Source organism: Gymnoscopelus microlampas (genome assembly GCF_963454915.1).
Source record: "Gymnoscopelus microlampas genome assembly, chromosome: 5".
In the NCBI taxonomy this organism is placed as follows: Eukaryota; Metazoa; Chordata; class Actinopteri; order Myctophiformes; family Myctophidae; genus Gymnoscopelus; species Gymnoscopelus microlampas.
This window is the reverse complement of record NC_139942.1, coordinates 27,534,847-27,552,918: the sequence shown is the minus strand read 5'-3', so window position 1 is coordinate 27,552,918 and position 18,072 is coordinate 27,534,847. Positions and strand designations below refer to the sequence as shown.

The 18,072-nt window shown below is 41.8% G+C and overlaps 1 protein-coding gene across 1 annotated transcript; it reads left to right on the top strand.

Annotated features, from left to right (window-relative positions):
- The first annotated feature begins 5,410 nt into the window (after window positions 1-5,410).
- On the top strand, window positions 5,411-17,617 carry pif1 (PIF1 5'-to-3' DNA helicase homolog). Its single transcript, XM_084057180.1, has 13 exons — window positions 5,411-5,479; window positions 6,241-6,824; window positions 7,545-7,671; window positions 8,042-8,167; window positions 8,475-8,628; window positions 9,093-9,207; window positions 10,445-10,551; window positions 11,034-11,173; window positions 12,606-12,712; window positions 14,071-14,158; window positions 14,413-14,558; window positions 16,682-16,873; window positions 17,350-17,617. The coding sequence occupies exons 2-13, from the start codon at window positions 6,255-6,257 to the stop codon at window positions 17,395-17,397; spliced, it is 1,920 nt and encodes a 639-aa protein (XP_083913306.1). The 5' UTR covers window positions 5,411-5,479; window positions 6,241-6,254; the 3' UTR covers window positions 17,398-17,617.
- Window positions 17,618-18,072: the final 455 nt, after the last annotated feature.

The following is an 18,072-nucleotide window of genomic DNA, read 5'->3' as shown; positions in this document are numbered from 1 at the left end:
AGATAGATACCTTTATTTATACGGCAGGGGAAATTGATTGGTCCAGCTCCAGTACTCAGAACAATTTCATATTTCTTAACAACTCAAGGGCCAAGAGGACTTTTAGAAATGAAACTGCATTAAATTACTTTGGTTGACTAATAGTGAAATACTATCATACACCTTTACACACAGTATCTTAATTGAAGTTAATGAAACAAATATTTATATAGCTTGTATATTGATTAGGTTGCAGTGAAGGAATAATAAACTAACAATATTTTTGCCCAAATGTGTTATAATTCTGCCTTGTAACTCATTGGAAAATACATCTTCTATGTTTTGACAGTATCGTGGCAAGGGGTCGTTGATTTTTTTTTTGTCCATAAGTTCTTAGCAAGTAGACTTTGCATGCTATATAAATGTGTACTTTATGTTCCAAACCCACAACTTCCACATTCTCTCCCTCTCTCTCTCTCTCTCCCTCTCTGAGTTCCGCATTCTCTCACAAACCTATATAGTATAGCTAGGTAGCTTAAGGCCAGTTTTTTGAAAAATGTGGACACGGCTGACAAAAGCGCCATTTTTTTTTTACATGTTCTCCATCACCATACGTTTCATTTTGGAAGGGGAGCCACACCATCAAGATGGCAGAAGGCGGCCATCTTGGATTACAAAGATGGCCATCATGCAATATCTATAAAAGCCAATATCTCAGCTTCCAAGCCACTTGGAAGGTCAATCTTAGTGTCAAAATATACATTTTCTGGGACAAGGAATGCAATAAAACTATAGGGAATATCAATAAGTGACTAATTCAGCCAATATTAGATAATTTGGTCAATTCTGGCAATATATGTACACAATTATGCATGCTTCGGCTAGATTATGCACAACATCTCAGTGTGTGTGTGTGTGTGTGTGTGTGTGTGTGTGTGTGTGTGTGTGTGTGTGTGTGTGTGTGTGTGTGTGTGTGTGTGTGTGTGTGTGTGTGTGTGTGTGTGTGTGTGTGTGTGTGTGTGTGTGTGTGTGTGTGTGTGTGTGTGTATAGCCATGCAACACAGAGAGGGGAACATGAGCACCTTCTTTAAACATGAAAACCACCCATACCCTCCCTCTCTATCTGACAGAGGGAAACTACGGCTGGGAAAGAAGTCAGATCTGCTAAATATTCTGACACAGAAGACACAAGAAGAACCTCCAGCTACGTTTGATGTCAAAGTACTCGATGGAGCTGCTGTGGTGCACTTCCTGTCCACTACCAACATTACCACATTTGACGAATATGCCAGTTGTGTCTTTGTTCCCCACATCATGAAACACCTGGAGATCTCCAAAAGAGTTGATGTGGTCTGGGATACTTACATCACCAGCAGCATAAGAGAGTCAACAAGGGAGAAGCGAGGCAAAGGGATACGACGGAAGGTGGCTGGTCAGAACAAGCTGCCAGGGAATTGGCCAGATTTCCTGCGTGATCCTATAAACAAGCAGGAACTCTTTACCTTTCTCTCTGGGAAGATCCACCGCCTGGCCAGAGGGCAAGCTGGTCTTCATTACATCTGGCATCACAGTGGTCGGCACAGACACCAGCCACTCCATGCTGCCATGTAACCACGAAGAGGCCGACACCAGGATAGTGATTCACCTGCTTGATGCCCTGGAACATGGCTGTTCTACCTGCTTGATACGCACTGTGGATACAGATGTTGTCGTTATCCTCATCGGCAAGTTCCATGCCCTGCTCACCAAGTATCCAGCTGCAGACATCTGGGTTGCTTTTGGCACTGGCAAGAACTACACCTATGTTCATATAAACACCATCTGCCATGCTCTGGGCAAAGACAAGTCCACAGCACTTCCCATCTTCCACTGTTACACAGGCTGTGACACAACATCAGCATTCTGCGGGAAAGGGAAGAAGTCAGCATGGGTGGCGTGGAAGTCCTACCCTGAGGTCACCCAGGCCTTCAACTACATGGCAGAAAATCCATACACTTCAGTGACCATAGATGCCCAACACTTTCAGCTTCTTGAGCGTTTCACAGTCATCATGTATGATAAGACAAGTGATTTGGAATCTGTCAATGAAGCACGGCGAGAGTTGTTCTGCCAGAAGAACAAAACGATGGAACACATTCCACCAACGCAAGATTCACTGTTGCAACACGTGAAGCGAGTTGCCTACCAGTCTGGGATCTGGGCCACGTCTGAACTGGCCCAGCAGCCGACACCCAGTCCAGAAGGATGGGGATGGACATTGGATGACAACAACCAGGTCTGGCTTCCTGTGTGGAGCATTCTACCGATGGCGTCAAAAGCCTGCAATGAACTGGTCAAGTGCGGTTGTAAACGTGGTTGTGGTGCACGGTGCTCATGCAAGAAGGCACACTGGAATTGCACAGATCTTTGCAGTTGTCAATGTGACAGATAATTTGAATGTCAATTCACTTCAGGCTCCATGTGTCTGACTGCTAACCGAGTTGAAAATTATGTAAATATGTTGCTAGAATTACCATATTTATTTGATCTTGGCACAAATAAACATCTAGTGGTATTCTCAATCGCTTTATTGCATTCCTTGACCCAGAAAATGTATATTTTGACACCAAGATTGACCTTCTAAGTGGCTTTGAAGCCGAGATATTGGCACTTATAGATATTACATGGTGGACATCTTTGAAACCCAAGATGGCCGCCTTCTGCCATCTTGATGACGTGGCTCCCCTTCCAAAATGAAACTTATGGTGATGGAGAGCATGTAGAAAAAATTTGGCGCTTTTGTCAGCCGTGTCCACATTTTTTTGTTAACCTCCCTCACTAGTACACGTGACAGGAGCAAGGGAATTAGAGGTCTAATGAGCTAATAACTCAGGTAACCAGCTTGGCATTATCACATTCACATGTGGTTGTCAGGCCGAGTAGTTTGTCTGCAGGTTGTTGTGTTACAGAAATACATTTAAACAAAGGCCTAGTAGTCATTGATTATATGCTTTTTACTTTACAAAAGCCATGGCAGCTAGCAAAACACATTGCCTTAAATTACCAATGGTATGTGTCAGCTTGATTCCCACATGACCTTTTCATTAATTCCTTCTCATTACCTGTTCTTTAAGGCATTCCTAAGACACCTTACTCTCTGTGTGGGCGCATCCGTGCGTACATGTGAGTGTGTGTGTGTGTGCGTGCGTGCGTGCGTGCGTGCGTGCGTGCGTGCGTGCGTGTGTGTGTGCGCGTGTGTGTGTGTGTGTGCGTGTGCGTGTGTGTGTCAATAATGAGTAAATATGTTATTGTGTGCATGGGTTGGTCACATGTAGTGATTTCTCAGACTCAAAAACGAACAATCTTTCTAACCGAGCTGCCAAAGCTTCCAGTCTACTGTCCAGCGCACAGGTTGCAGGTAAATGAATAACCCATTCACTCTGTATTCACACTAGGGCTGGGCAATATATCGATATTAAATCCATATTGTGATGTGATATCTATGTGATATTGTAAAAAGTGTTTCCTTTTCCTGGTTTTAATCACATAAGCCCTATTTTATACTTTCAAACCTTTAAAAAAAATGTTATCATCACCATACAATATTATTGTCACAATATGGATAGCTATAGTATTTTGTCAAAAATATCGTGCTATTTGATTTTGTCCATATAGCCCAGCGTAGTTGCTGCATAGAGAAGCACTGCATTGCATTAACATATTCTGTAGGCCTACATGATGAATGACCTGTGTGCGTGTGTGGTGGTGCGCACAGCAGCACACTACAGGGGGACAGGCTGTCTGTCTCCATTAAATATGTCAGGATGAAAGTGAGTCATCAGCTATATGACTCATATACTGTATAGCTTTGGGAATAGCCCACCTTGATGCCTGCTGTATCCAGTAAGTTCGGTGATGGGAAGCAAAAAAGGGAGAGGGGGAGTGGGAGAGAGAAATATGTGAATCTGTATTGTACCCATGCTTCCAATGTTATAGTTTGTTTACAACTTTCCTGATCTGTTTCCCCCAGGTGACACCAGACACTAAGCCCTGCCATCAGACACCTTCTTGACCTGACCTGAGCCAGCCGTCATCACTGATGACTTGATGATATTGTGCATATATGTTTTTCCAAAACACAAGCCTTTGTTATAATATTAATATTATGGAGTTGGAGTAACTGAAGGTCGGGTGTAATGGTGAAGTCATTATGACTTAGTCAAAGTTAATATACTCATTAATTAAGGGCCACACGTGGTGGGTTTGTAGATCTGCTTTTTTCTGCACAGTACATGATGAAAACCATGAGCCCCCTCAGGGTCCCCCTGGACCCAGTGAGCAGGTTCCTGCTTTAAATGTAATGCTGAAACAATGAACTTGTTCTCTTTTAGTGATTCAGCTTACAGTGGACTCTTTTATACACACAGGTCAACACAAATACAGTTTCTTATAGGCCAATTTGGGAACCCATTGGGTAAAAAAAAAAGTTATTTTTTCGCCTCTGGGGGCACCACCTCCTTTTTTTTGCGAAACATGGCTCCTCCCTTTTCTTAGTCCACTTCCTTCTGAGGGCTTCAGAGGCTTTGTTGTTTATTCCTAGTAGGCATTTCCAAAACACAACAACACTACATGTTTAGGACAGCGGTGGTCTTTGGGGCGTAAACTGGCGCACTGAAGTGAAAAATTGGAAAATTCTGTCCAGCTTCCAAATGGAAATCGTGAAACATTTTTCCACTGCTTGTTAAGCATACATCGCTCGCTACTCCGTTTACTGTTATTGTTAATAACTGTTATCATCCTAGGAACACATAACACAATCATCAATGCACTCCGTATGTTTATCGCCTCATCTCAAAACAGAAGCAAAGATCAGAAAGCAAGCCGTCAGTGTTGCCATATTTTACGAGAGAAATATGCATCCAGGTCTAGGAAAACAAGCCCAAAAGAAGCAACTTAAGGCCACATGAGCACTTTAAACCTACATGCATCGGCTATCTTAAAATAGGTGATCTACAAGCTCACAACTTGAGCTTGTAGTTTCACTTCAGAAAACTTGCAATAAAATGTGGAATATTTGGATTTCTTTTTTTTTTACATTCTAACAACACAAACTCTCCCTGGGCACAAAACATTTTCATGAAAATATTTGAAAACCCCTGGTTTAAATAATAATGTTTTTTTTTAAAGTCAAGTACACAAGCCCAAAAAAAACGCAACCCGCAACAACCAATTTTTACAAGCAACTTTACAGAAAAAGAAGCCCAGAGTCGCTTATAATAAGCCAACATGGCAACGCTACAAGCCATGTGTTTTGGTGACGTCACACTCCACGGCCTTAGCGATTGGTCACTTGGGATATGTGGGCGTAGTCTCTTATCTTATTGGCCAATAATATTAAATATCCTGCATCTTATTGGTCAGAATTGTGAGACAGCCATTTGAAATCAGCAGCACTTTCAGCAGCTGTAGGATCCTCGGCCACAGCACAGGACAACAAATAACTTTAAAGCCGCATCAAAAGGTAAGGATCGAACGTTACCCGACCTTTAGTTTTTATACAACAGTCAGGGTCCATTTAAAACCTTATGCTGTCCTAGAGGTGGTGGTTGTAGGTCTTTTGTCTTATATTCATTGAGTTCAGTTCGGATGTTTTCTTCCTCGTACACAACCACCATTGTTAGTTTAGTTTTCATTGTTCATTGGTGCCGGAATGATTTCAAAGTTGATTTGAATCGTTGTATATAACAGTGGTGTTTTTTTTTTTTTTTTTTTTTACTTATGAAGTCAAAGTATCAACACTGTTACAAGGAAAAGTCTGAAAATGTAAATATTTACTTATGTAAAAGTACAGAAGTATAGGTATCAAAATGTACCAAAAGTAGAAAGTACTCATTATGCAGACTGTCCCATTTCACAAGTTTTCAATTGTATAAATGTATAAAAATACAGATCATTAAATATAAGAAAAGCAGATCTACAAGCTCACAATGCGTTGGATCTTCAAATGGCTGAAATGTATATAGGGCTGAAGTGGTTAATATATGTTCTGTAATAATCAAAATCTACAAAGTAATTAAAGTTGTCAAATAATTGTAGTGGAGTAAAAGTACAATATTTGCCTCTGAGATGTAGTGGAGTAGAAGTAAAAGTACTGAAAATTGGAAATACTCCAGTAAAGTAAAAATAGCTCAAAATTGTATTTAAGTACAGTACTTGAGTACATGTACTTAGTTACTTTACACCACTGGTATTTAACTCTTGATTTCAAACTGTATTGTTTAGCACACTGGATTGCAATGTTGCACGGGGACGACGATGCGAGCCTGCAGTGCTGTGTAGCGGTGGAGCGCCTGAACGCCTCTGGACAGGCCATCAAACGGCAGCTCATCAGAAAGGCCTCTGTGCTTCTGGGACGCAACGAGTTCCAGGAGCTGATTCTTCGCATCCACGATGGGAAAGGACCGCAACAAAGTCTCGCACTAAAAGAGTTTAAACTTTTCACCAAGTTCGCCAAAGACGGGAAATGCACCATCAAACTGCTCCCTGAAAACATCCAGGTCCTCGTGTCGGACTGTCCCCCTGACCGGCTGAACGTTTTCCTTAAAACCCTGACCATCAAACATCAGGCCTGGCAGACGGCCAAGCCCCTGAGTGACCGAGACAAGCTTAAAGCCTCTCTCCCCCGTAGCTTTGAGACGATCAGCCCCTTGCAACAGAAGGATGTTCAAAAAGCCAATGAGCTGAGGAATAAAGTCAACGCTCCTCTGCCTTCCAGAGGTTTGGCAGACAGGAACAATAAGATGATGGGTGCAACTAGGGCAGGACAACAGGTTAAAAGGTCAAGGGCTGACTGTGATTTTAGTCCAGTGAGTTACACACACACACACACACACACACTTTATGATAGCCCCATTACGAACCTCTCACTCCACTATACAGCTCCGAGATGAGGTTCCACAAGGATGTCTACCGGAATCGGTGGAACGCCGGCAAAGGGTCTGTGGATTACCTTTTTTGCCACATCGTATCCAAATACTAATGGTAGTCCCCAAATTCTACAGATGTTTGAGGATGTTCCGGAACCCTAACCTTTTAGACTGGGGTGAAACAACCGTTTAAATCACTTATTTATTCAGCCTGTGGTCAAGTTTCCCATTAAAACCGGAAAACAACCTTACGTCAGGTGCCAGTACTGCTCCCGGTTTGGCTACAATGGGAAAACATGGCCACAGGCTGACTAAATAAGCGATTTAAACGGTTGTTTTGCCCCGGTCTAAAAAGTTAGGGTTCCGGAACATCCTCAAACAACTGTAGAATTTGGGGACTACCATTAGTTTTTGGATACGATGTGGCGAAAAAGGTAATCCACGGACCCTTTGCCAGTGTTCCACCGATTCCGGTAGACATCCTAGTGGAACCTCATCTCGGAGCTGTATAGCAGAGTGAGAGGTTCGTAATGGGGCTAACTTCATGACAGCATCTGAATATTCCCATTTATTATGGTATTTTTATACAACATGACACATTCTTGTTAGTCTTGAATTCAGATATGGTGCATGATTGACTGTTTTATCTCCTTAATTTAGGTGAAGTCTAATCCAAATAAGAGGCCCACACTGTCACTTCCAGCAGCACGTAAGCTGAACAAAGATCAGGCTGCTGTCCTAAGTGCTGTCCTGAGTGGCAAGAATGTCTTCTTCACAGGAAGTGCAGGTATATCCAAACTGTCACCACTGGAAGCTATACTGATGGGCAAAGTGTGGTGTGGTCTTGGCAGGGAGTGACAATGGTCTTAATTACCAAAAGTATAAATGGTACATTGTTTTAGTCTCTAATTGAGGAAGCTTAGGAAAAACATTGAATAAATGTCTTTATTGTAATTACAGATACATGCAACTCAATTAGCTAGCATATGATACAGTCAACTTGCAATAATTGACGAAAGCTCATGTCCCTTCTTGTACAGTGTATTTATAGTCATACAATCAGCAACAATAATTTATAGATGCACATTCACCAATTTCCCTGAAATTATCAACCAGAAGCACAAGGTCTAAAGTTAAACCGTTTGTTTTCTGCTTAGGCACAGGGAAGTCATTCCTGTTGAAAAGGATTGTGGGATCATTGCCTCCGAAGAGCACCTATGCCACGGCCAGCACAGGGGTGGCAGCCTGTCATATTGGTGGAACAACATTACACAACTTTGCTGGTCAGTCTTTGTCCTGCCGAAAGCCTTACAATACATGAGTGATTGCTTCTATGGTGCTTGATGTGTGCTGCCTTTTAGACATACTTCCATCTGATTGTAGTTGTGTGTTCTGTACCTCTGGAGCAGTAGAGTGAACCAGCCCATAGATCATAGTCACATGCATGAATAATGATCAGTTGGCCTCTAGAGCAGCAACAACAGTGTTTGTGTGTGAATGTATCTGCACGTGTGTGTGTGTGTGATGTTTACTATGGTTTATCCCTCCCATCATCCCCACCTCCTGCCCTTCTTTCCCTCGTGTGTCCAGGTATGGGCTCAGGGTCAGCGCCACTAGAACAGTGTATAGAGCTAGCACAGAGACCTGGGGTACGGCAGCACTGGATCAGCTGTCGCCACCTCATCATTGATGAGGTCTCCATGGTAGAGGCCCAGTTCTTTGACAAGTTGGAGTCCGTAGCCAGGTGAGATGGGATCCTCATCAGGTGTTCTAGTGCATGATTCAAACAGCTGGTATTTATGGCTGACACACACACACGACACACCTTGGACCTTATTTTTGTAAACCGCTTGACTGAAACCAAGATGAACAATACTGAAGTTCACCTTTTCAAGATTCAAAGAGGTTTCATTTGTCACTCACTCATACAAATATGTGCAGTAAAATGTTGGTGTGACATGCTCGGCTAGCCTGGTAAACCCCCCCCCCCCCCCTTCCGCAAATCTTATGAGATTTCCGGAGGAGGGGTTTACCAGGCTAATGCTCTGCAGTCTCTGCTAACAATATATTATAATAGCAAACAAGCTAAAATAATTAAGTTAAGAAAAATTAAATGGTTACCGACCCAGCATAAGAAGTTACTACTGTCTGCACCTGGACCTAGTACTATATTGAGATTTTCTTTTTTGTCATTCCATCATGCTGTAGGTCCGTGAGGAGATCTACTGAGCCATTTGGAGGTATACAGTTGATAATGTGTGGGGACTTTCTTCAGCTACCTCCCGTCTCCAAGGGAAAGGAAAAGGCCAGCTTTTGTTTCCAGGTCAGCCTATCCTGGGAAGGATCTAGCAGTAACAATGTTTTTACAGTAGTTTAAGTATCACAGGCAGTATCAATGAATCATAATGATTTGATAGGTCTCATGTTTTCCCCACTAAACGTCATAAATTGGCATTCACATCTGACAAGCATACCTCTGTTTTATATTTTTGCTTTTACACACTCACATGACCATTTTAACCCCCACGCATTCCACACTCATGTACCGTATTTTCCGCACTATAAGGCGCGTCTGAGTATAAGGCGCACCTTCAATAAATGTATTATTTTCATATATATATATATATATATATGGCGCACTGACGGTGCGGCTTATAGTGCGGAAACCAAGGGAACCAATATTGATACATATATAAGGCGCATCGGATTATAAGGCGCACTGACGGTGCACTGACGGTGCGCCTTATAGTGCGGAAAATACGGTACATCATTAGCCGCAAACAACTCTTAGATCCTATTTTTAATATCTGAAATCTAGAGTTGCAATTATACCAACCCTTGACAGCCCATACATCCAAACAGAAAAGTCCTATCTGATTGTATTAAACGATGTTAAACTCACCAACATTGCAGCTGTACGGAAAGCTTGAATTATCGGCTTTCTATCTGCAACGTTTTTGTTTCATAAAAATCCACCATAGACATGTTATGAGCTACTTTCTGTCAATAAATTCTGTGCAAGAGATTATTTTTCGACGTGTTGGAGTTTGAAAGCGCTCGTTTTCAATAACGCAACGTGCTGTTGCCTCCTGCATTATGTGCAATTTCGAAACGGGTGGTACAGGACCGTTGAGTGATTTCCAATGAGCGCTTCCAAACTCTAACACACAGAATTTATTGTCAGAAAGTAGCTCATAACATGTTTATGAAACAAACTTTGCAGAGAATAATTCAAGCTTTCCGTACAGCTGCAATGTTGGTGAGTTTAACATTGTTTAATACAATCAGATAGGACTTTTCTGGCTGTCAAGGGTTGGTATTGCAACGAGTCCAGATATTAAAAATAGGATCTAAGAGTTGTTTGCGGCTTGTACATCATGTGATAGATGGAAAACATAAGTATAATGGCCAATGTCCCTTTCTCCTTTCTGATTTACCACCTTCAAATCAACAAGAGAAACTAATCGATGGACTCTGTCACAAACACTCATTTTACCCCACATCAAATCCATCACACATTATAAAAGACCATGGCATCGTTCTGTCTCTAAACCGCGCAGGCCAGGAGCTGGCGTAAGGTCATCCAGGTGAACATGGAGCTGATGGAAGTGAAGCGGCAGACTGACCAGTCCTTCATCTCCCTCCTGCAGGCAGTGAGGGTGGGCAGGTATTCAGCAGAAACACACACACACTTCAGCAGTGCACGTGTGTGTGCACGCACACACACACACACACACACACACACACACACACACACACACACACACACACACACACACACACACACACACACACACACACACACACAGAGAAAAGTAGTAGTTACTGTCCCTCACATTCACAGCTTTGGCCACATATTTGGATACATTTTTAGACATAAAAACATTTTTAGACATACAGTATGTTTGCTAAAACATCATTGCACGGTTAATATGTAATTCATGAACGTCAGAATTTAAATGAATACTAAATCAACCTTTTATCCAGAGATTGTTTACGGGCTCGGCAAATCAGTCTTCACTTTAAAATGCATTGAAACTCTAGATAACATGACTTTGACAAACCATATTTTTATTTGTCCTCCAGAGCTGTTTAAAGCATAAAAAGGAATGTATAATATAAAATTCTTCCTCATTTGACCCAATTCAGAGTCACAGAGGAAGTTACTGCCAAGCTAATGGCCAGTGCCTACCATAAGATCGAGAGGGACGGTATCCTAGCAACCAGGCTGTGTACGCACAAAGATGACGTTGAGCTCACAAATGAGAACAAACTCCAACAGTTATCAGGTTTGAATTCTTCCCTTTTTGTTGTTATCACCCTCTGAGCCCTTTTCAGCAGGTGTAAGTGTGCTCCATGACAACGTGTAAATGTGCAATTTAGTTAAGTGGCGATGGGAGAAGTGGTAGCATCCTCAACACTGGTGTTCATATTAGACACACTTGTAGAAGACTTTTGCTGTATAGACCATTCACATGGCATCATTCTCACCCCCAAGATTGACATTAGAGGCAAAAAGGCTGTGTGAATATAGTCAATAGAGAAGGTGGTGTTTGTTTTTGGAAGTGCTCACCGTGCCCACCTGGAACTGTTGGCATTATGTCCCTTGTCTTTCCTTTTGTTCAGTCTCTACACCAAGCCAACATTGTGCTGCTCTTAAGTTCCTTTGGCCGAAAATCGGTTGTAGTATGTTCGGTGTGTACATGACCGTCGGTGGTAGTGAGGCGTCTGTGTGGGTCGTTCACCTGCCTCTAAAGTACATTCAGCGTAGCCCGTCTAACAGTAGACAGACCTTTGCTCAATGCCTCTGACTGGCAGCCTTCCAGTTATACTGCAGATTTCTGCAGACTACGGCTACATCCTGGCATGGAGTTATTTCTTCTCACCCAGGCTCACAACAGCGTCATCAGCTGATCATCTGAGCGGTGTGTTACTCACCGTGACATTACGTTTTTTAATCTTCGCTGCATGCTCAAATACATTTTTCTTGTGACTCACAAGTGACTTTTTCCTGCTGAGCTATCTCTATTAGCCTGGGTTTAGGCTCTTGACCTATGAGTTAGACCACACAAACATTATGAGGGGACATATTCTCATTTTCAAAGGGCACACAAGATTATTTTGTGAGGCACACAGTAACCTGTGTTATGTCAATATGACAGTGAAGGTTTTTTTTTACAGCAAAACCTATGGGCAAGTTCAAGGACACATTGTATGTGATATGGAAGAAGGGCAGGGACTCAAATCCAGTAGGAACGTTTGTGCAGCTGAGATTGTGTCAAGACAGTTTACAAAACCACAGTACTTGTACTTCTTCTACTCATACAGTACTTGTACTTCATCACATGACCCTTTCACTCAACAAAAATGATGCATTTTCAACTGAAAAGGGGCCGAAATGCGCCGAAAATGGCAGACCTACAAGCTCACAACGCACCGCAGATGCGACACGTTTTCGTCGTGCAACACTGTTGTGCGGCGAAGAAAGCTTTCCTCAAAAGTTGCTGTGTAGCCCTACACTCTGTTCACGCATATATGTAATGGTGATTCCTCTTTACAGATGCCTCTAAATATAGCTGCTTCTCCACAGTCACAACTATCCTCATTGTTATGCTTCTTTTTCATAGATTATGACTAGAGAATGCCCAGCAAGATGTGGCTTCCGTTGAAGGTTTTGTAGACACTATATCACGCTACCGCTGTCTATTTCCTGTCCTTCAGGTTCGGTGCGTGTGTTTGAGGCAGCTGACAGCGACCCAGCCTTGGTGAAGACTATTGATGCTCAGAGTCCTGTCAGCAGACTGCTGCAACTCAAAGTGGGAGCTCAGGTGTGTGTGTGTGTCTGTGGAAATTAGCTATTTTGGTTACAGTGGAAAGTAACACCACTGCCAATGCATTATATAGGTTGATGTGACAATTAAGTACTGTGTGTCAAAAGAATATTCTAGTAGTGTAGTGCAGTGGTTCCCAACCGGTGTACTGTGAGACAAGTCCAGGTGTGCCTTGGGATTTACTTAATCAGTACTTTGTGCACACTCATTTCCCATAAAGAGGCAAATTCAGTATCCTAAGAAATACATTTGACCACTTTAAATCTTGCGTTGCTATTTTGGACATGTCATTATTTTAAATGTAATTTTCAAAAATGGCAGATCTACAAGCTTGCAATGCGTTATGAGCTTGTAGATCGGCTATCTTATTCATGCTAAATGCTGCATTTATATATAGCACCTTTTATCTAAAGCGTTTTACTGTGTGCATTACTTTCAGCCATCATGCACACATTCACAAACCATGCAAGGCACCAACCTGCACATCAGGAGCAGTTAGGGGTTCAGTCAGTGTCTTGCTCAAGGAGACTTCGACACTTACTCAGGGGGAGCCGGGCATCAAACCGGTAAACTTCCGTTTCCCCAAGCGACCGCTTTACCTCCTGAGCCTCTAGAGTAGACATACCCAAAATAGGAATGCCAGGTCTTAGCCATTTTTGGGAAATTTGTTCAAGTATGAAATGGGGCGTAAGTCGTTACACTTTTTATTTGGCATTAGTAAATAAAACTGTTTACAGAGTGATAACGCATGCTGTATAGAGGCTATTTTGCACAGATGTGAAATTGAATATTGGTTGTGTGCCTTGATATTTTGACTTGCCCTTTTGTGTGCCTTGGGTACAAAAAGTTTGAAAACAACTGGTCTAGTGTGTAGTAGTAGTTTGATGTGGCCAGCCCTACAATCACACTCCAATCCAAATGGAGGTCTGGAGAAACTAATTGAAAAGGTGGATAGAATGAGCGAGCCGGTCACTTGCTGGTGCGTGGCTAAACTGTGATTGAGTGGTGACAGGACCAGAGTCCGTCTCTGTCTTTCTGACCGGGGTGCAAATCAAAATTAGATCTAACAATTATTATCTGTCAGGTATGGGCACTGCACAAAATATAGAAACATTTTAAACGTATCAACAGCTTTTGTTGGCGTAACATTACTTGTTGCAGTTACCAATGTTTCTTTCACTGAGTGGTAGTTTAATGTGGACATTATTGATGTGCACACCTGGGCAAGCTCCTGCCCATACTGTCAGTGGCCCTGCCCCCTTCTATCCACTTATCCACAAAGCAAGCCTTGGATTTGAGGTTAAGTGTGTAGAGACATGAGGGTGAATAAATTCAGTTGTTCTTGTTCTCACAAGGTCATGCTTACCAAGAACCTGGATGTCCAAAGAGGTCTGGTCAATGGAGCACGGGGAGTGGTGGTGGACTTTGAGCCTGGCAGTAAAGGTCAATATTTACTTACACTTTCATACATAAAATATGATGGGCTGTAATGTGATGGTAATGCAAACAAGTGGTTTTCAAGACCAAGGTCCTGGGAACCCAGACTCTCCCAGAGTACTGCCTTTTTTATAATCATTCTAGCAAGCTAATCAACCTCTTAGGACACTAGATGCTGTGTTGTGTCGGCCGCTCTACCTCCTGAGCCACTGTAATTGTATTTTGTACATGACAACACATTCTCCTTTGTCCTCACCCAGGTCTCCCGCGGGTCCGATTTGTGTGCGGTGTCACTGAGGTGTTGAAGCAAGAGCGCTGGATGTTTAAGGCCGGGGGTGGGCTCTATTTGAGCCGCCATCAGCTGCCACTCAAACTGGCCTGGGCCATATCCATTCACAAGAGCCAGGTGAGCCCAGATGTTGTATCACCCATTAGAATTATTGACAGATCATGGGTTTGAATCCAGCTAACGCATCTAATCTACTTTCTCTATGCCCATGCATCACTGTACCTAATAGTCTGAGAAATACCTGAAACTTATCCTAATTTAAAGGAACATTATGGATGTAAGTGCATAGTACTTTTGAGGTACATGTTGGGTTATTGGGTATGTTAAACATGGGGTGAACCTGTTTTATCCTCTTAGGTTTTCTATTTCAGGGATTCCAATGCATTAAGATATTTCAACGTATAAAATCACACACACACAACTACACACACACGCTGGCTGTACCTCATGGTGATTTATCCCTATAAAGCTATAAAACTGCTTGCTACCTTTTAACTCCGTCACTGTAGGCTACAGATGCACATCATAAATTTATGAAAGCTTAGAATCAACAAGGGAACGGAAGAGAACAATAAAATGGGATGGAGGTGGCAAAGGTTTCTTTAAAGCTGCAATCCGGAGCTTAACTTGAATGAATAAAATGTTGATTGTATGTTAATACAATAATATAACTATCTCATCTGCAGTGGTTGGAGGTGGTCTCCGTCATAGGTATAATACATTTAGAAACTTGGATGGCACATTGATTGCTGCTGTTCGTTGGAGCGACGCAATGCAAGAAATTTGGGTTTTCATATCGACACAATAACACATTATCTTATGTACATAGTAATAGTTTTAAAACAGAAACAATTCAAACGACTCAGGAATATTTCTTGCAGTGGTCAGTGGAGTTGTGGCACATTTCCCGTACCAATATGGCAGTGATGTGCTATTGACTGGGACATTAGCAGATGTGTTATTTGAAAGATGAGGCATGTCTCAACTAGCCTGGTATGTCTTAACCCCCCTTTCTTTACTTTTTTTTTTTTTAAAGGACGTGGGCTATTTTTATTAGTCAAGGTTGACCATGATGGATGATCATTAGAAATTCCCACCCCACTGTGTAAATTAATATAAGAGATTTGAACTTGGGTTCACATCAAACACTAATTACTCTTTGCTGATATTCATCAAGCCCTGTGGAATACTGATGCAGGATCACTGTCTTCAAACGGTAATGGAGGCGGCTAAGGGGAAAGTGGTCGATGACCTCAGATCAGCAGTCCTACATGAGCAGTTTGATAAATGAAGGCTCTGGTAGTTCTAAATCAGCAGAGCCTGACCCATGCCGTGCCCTTGCTCTGCTGTCACACCAGCAACCTGCAAATCTGCGGTCGGTCTTATTAGAATTGGTTCCCAGATTGGTTTAGACTGAGAAAGTGGGCCTTCTGGGTAATTGAGTTTATTGGTCAAGACTAAAATGTCACTCTGGTTTAATCTGCAGCACAGGAACAAAGGAAGAGGCAGACAACAGACATCTATTTGCATCATTTAAAAATGTGTCTTTTGAATGAATTTTATCTAAGGTGATGGTGGATACTAATCTTGATTTACTGTTCCTGTAATGGTTTGGCCAACAATACCACTCACCCATTGACTTTAGTGTGTTAAATCTGATGTAGCCAAGCTAGTGAACTAGTTTCTTTGGGTCAATGGAACAGTACATTTTTACCAAATGCTTTGGTAGAAATGTACAGTCAAAAAATTACTCATGATTTTAAACAGTTGTGCTGTTTGTAACTGGCAAACACTAAGCAGATGAACAGGGAAATGTGTACTTTTAACTGGCCAAACCCCTCTTGTACAATCTTGCCATCTTATGGCCATTCACTGGTACTGCAAGTAACAATTATTAAATTAGAAGAACTTGATGTGGAGACAGCCTGTCAAAACATTGGTAATTAAAATATTTTAAATGGTGCTATGTTGAGTGTGCAGTATTTTTCTCTATCAGAACAGTTCATAGACCACACAGGCAGCGTAAAAACAAACAAATTCTCAATACATTATCACACCAGTGCTGTAAGATGCATCAAGTTTTCCGGTATGGTAGATGTATTGTAACGAATATAAATATTCTACATCAAGCTATATATAAAAAAAGCATGTCATCTCAAGAAGATGGCAGCACTTGTTGGAATTAATTGATGTGCTCCTGAGTTGTCGTCATATCCTGTAACTAATGTCTCTTTGTAAAGGGAATGACTCTGGACTGTGTGGAGATCTCTCTGGCCCGTGTGTTTGAGTGTGGCCAGGCATACGTGGCTTTGTCTCGGGCCAGGAGTCTGGAGGGCCTGAGGGTCATGGACTTTGATCCAGGCGTGGTCCGGGCAAATCCAGACGTTCTCCTTTTCTACAAGAAACTCAGGAAGGAGCGGCTGCTCATGCAGGTGAATGTACATCTTTAGACACACTCAATAAAACCTGAACCTCCTTGTTTTGTGCCTTTTGGTTATGCCAGCTTAATATCCACTGACTTACGGCATGTTCAATTGCTCACCAATTTAACTTAAGCGTCTATGATATTTACAACAAGTTGCAGTGATGTTAAATTTTGTTTGAAAAACGGCAGTTGTAATGAACAGTATTTTTTTTGGGGGGGTCGGCACACTATAGTATTAACATTTCACCTCAAATGCATGAATTGTTCTTTACTGTCCCATTGCATATCAATTCCTCTTGTTGGAAGACTACGCTAATGCATGCTTTATATATAGATTCAATTTGGCAGCAGAATCCTGCAGTTAAGCATTGAAAACTGTGGTTTTCTTTTTTGGTATTTTGTCATTTGCTGCCTTATAAACAATTCATGATATTGGTACTTTCATTTTTGTAAAAGACTCTTTTTCTGAATCACTCTCTGTAGGCATCCATGGAAGATTTTGTTGGGATGAACAAAGAAAACTACCGGTGACTAAGTCGTTTAGCGCCCAGAGGTGTTTTTTCCATCCCTTCTGTAATGATTGTCTGTCTTTTTTTTTTCATTTCAAACTCCCTTGAGACGGTCTGGTCTCTAAAATCACTGTAGTCAGTCTCTGTACTCAACAGTATGAACCTCATCACTGTTCTGACAGATATTCCTGGAACTGCACTGCCACAATGTGTAAACCAATGCAGTTCTCAGTATGTTTTTATACCTGTTTTATTTATTATCATGATCTTTTGGATTTTTTATTTTACACAAATAAAGTTTTAGTCAACTTGCATTGTGAGGTTATATGTGTGGTTATTTATCTTAAGTAATCCAGTCCCATTCACCCCATCCCATCAGTGCTTTATCAAATATCATTTCGGTGTATTATCACATGGCCGTAAACTAAAAGGAAATGAACTTGGAGCTTGTTCAAAGAGTCAACATTGTTAATATGCTATGCTACAATCTTATAATGGCTCTTGATGCCATGTTCCTAGAAAGATTCATTGACTTGCTTGAAATGAAACTGAGCCCAATAAGGATCCAAAAGCATGAGGCAATCTCAGACATGCATACACCTCTTTGTAGCACCTTGAATTTGTTGTTTTAACCTCAACCCTAATTTCTCCATCAATTGCGAAACCTGTTTCTAGAGCATGGGGTTCAATGGCGGTG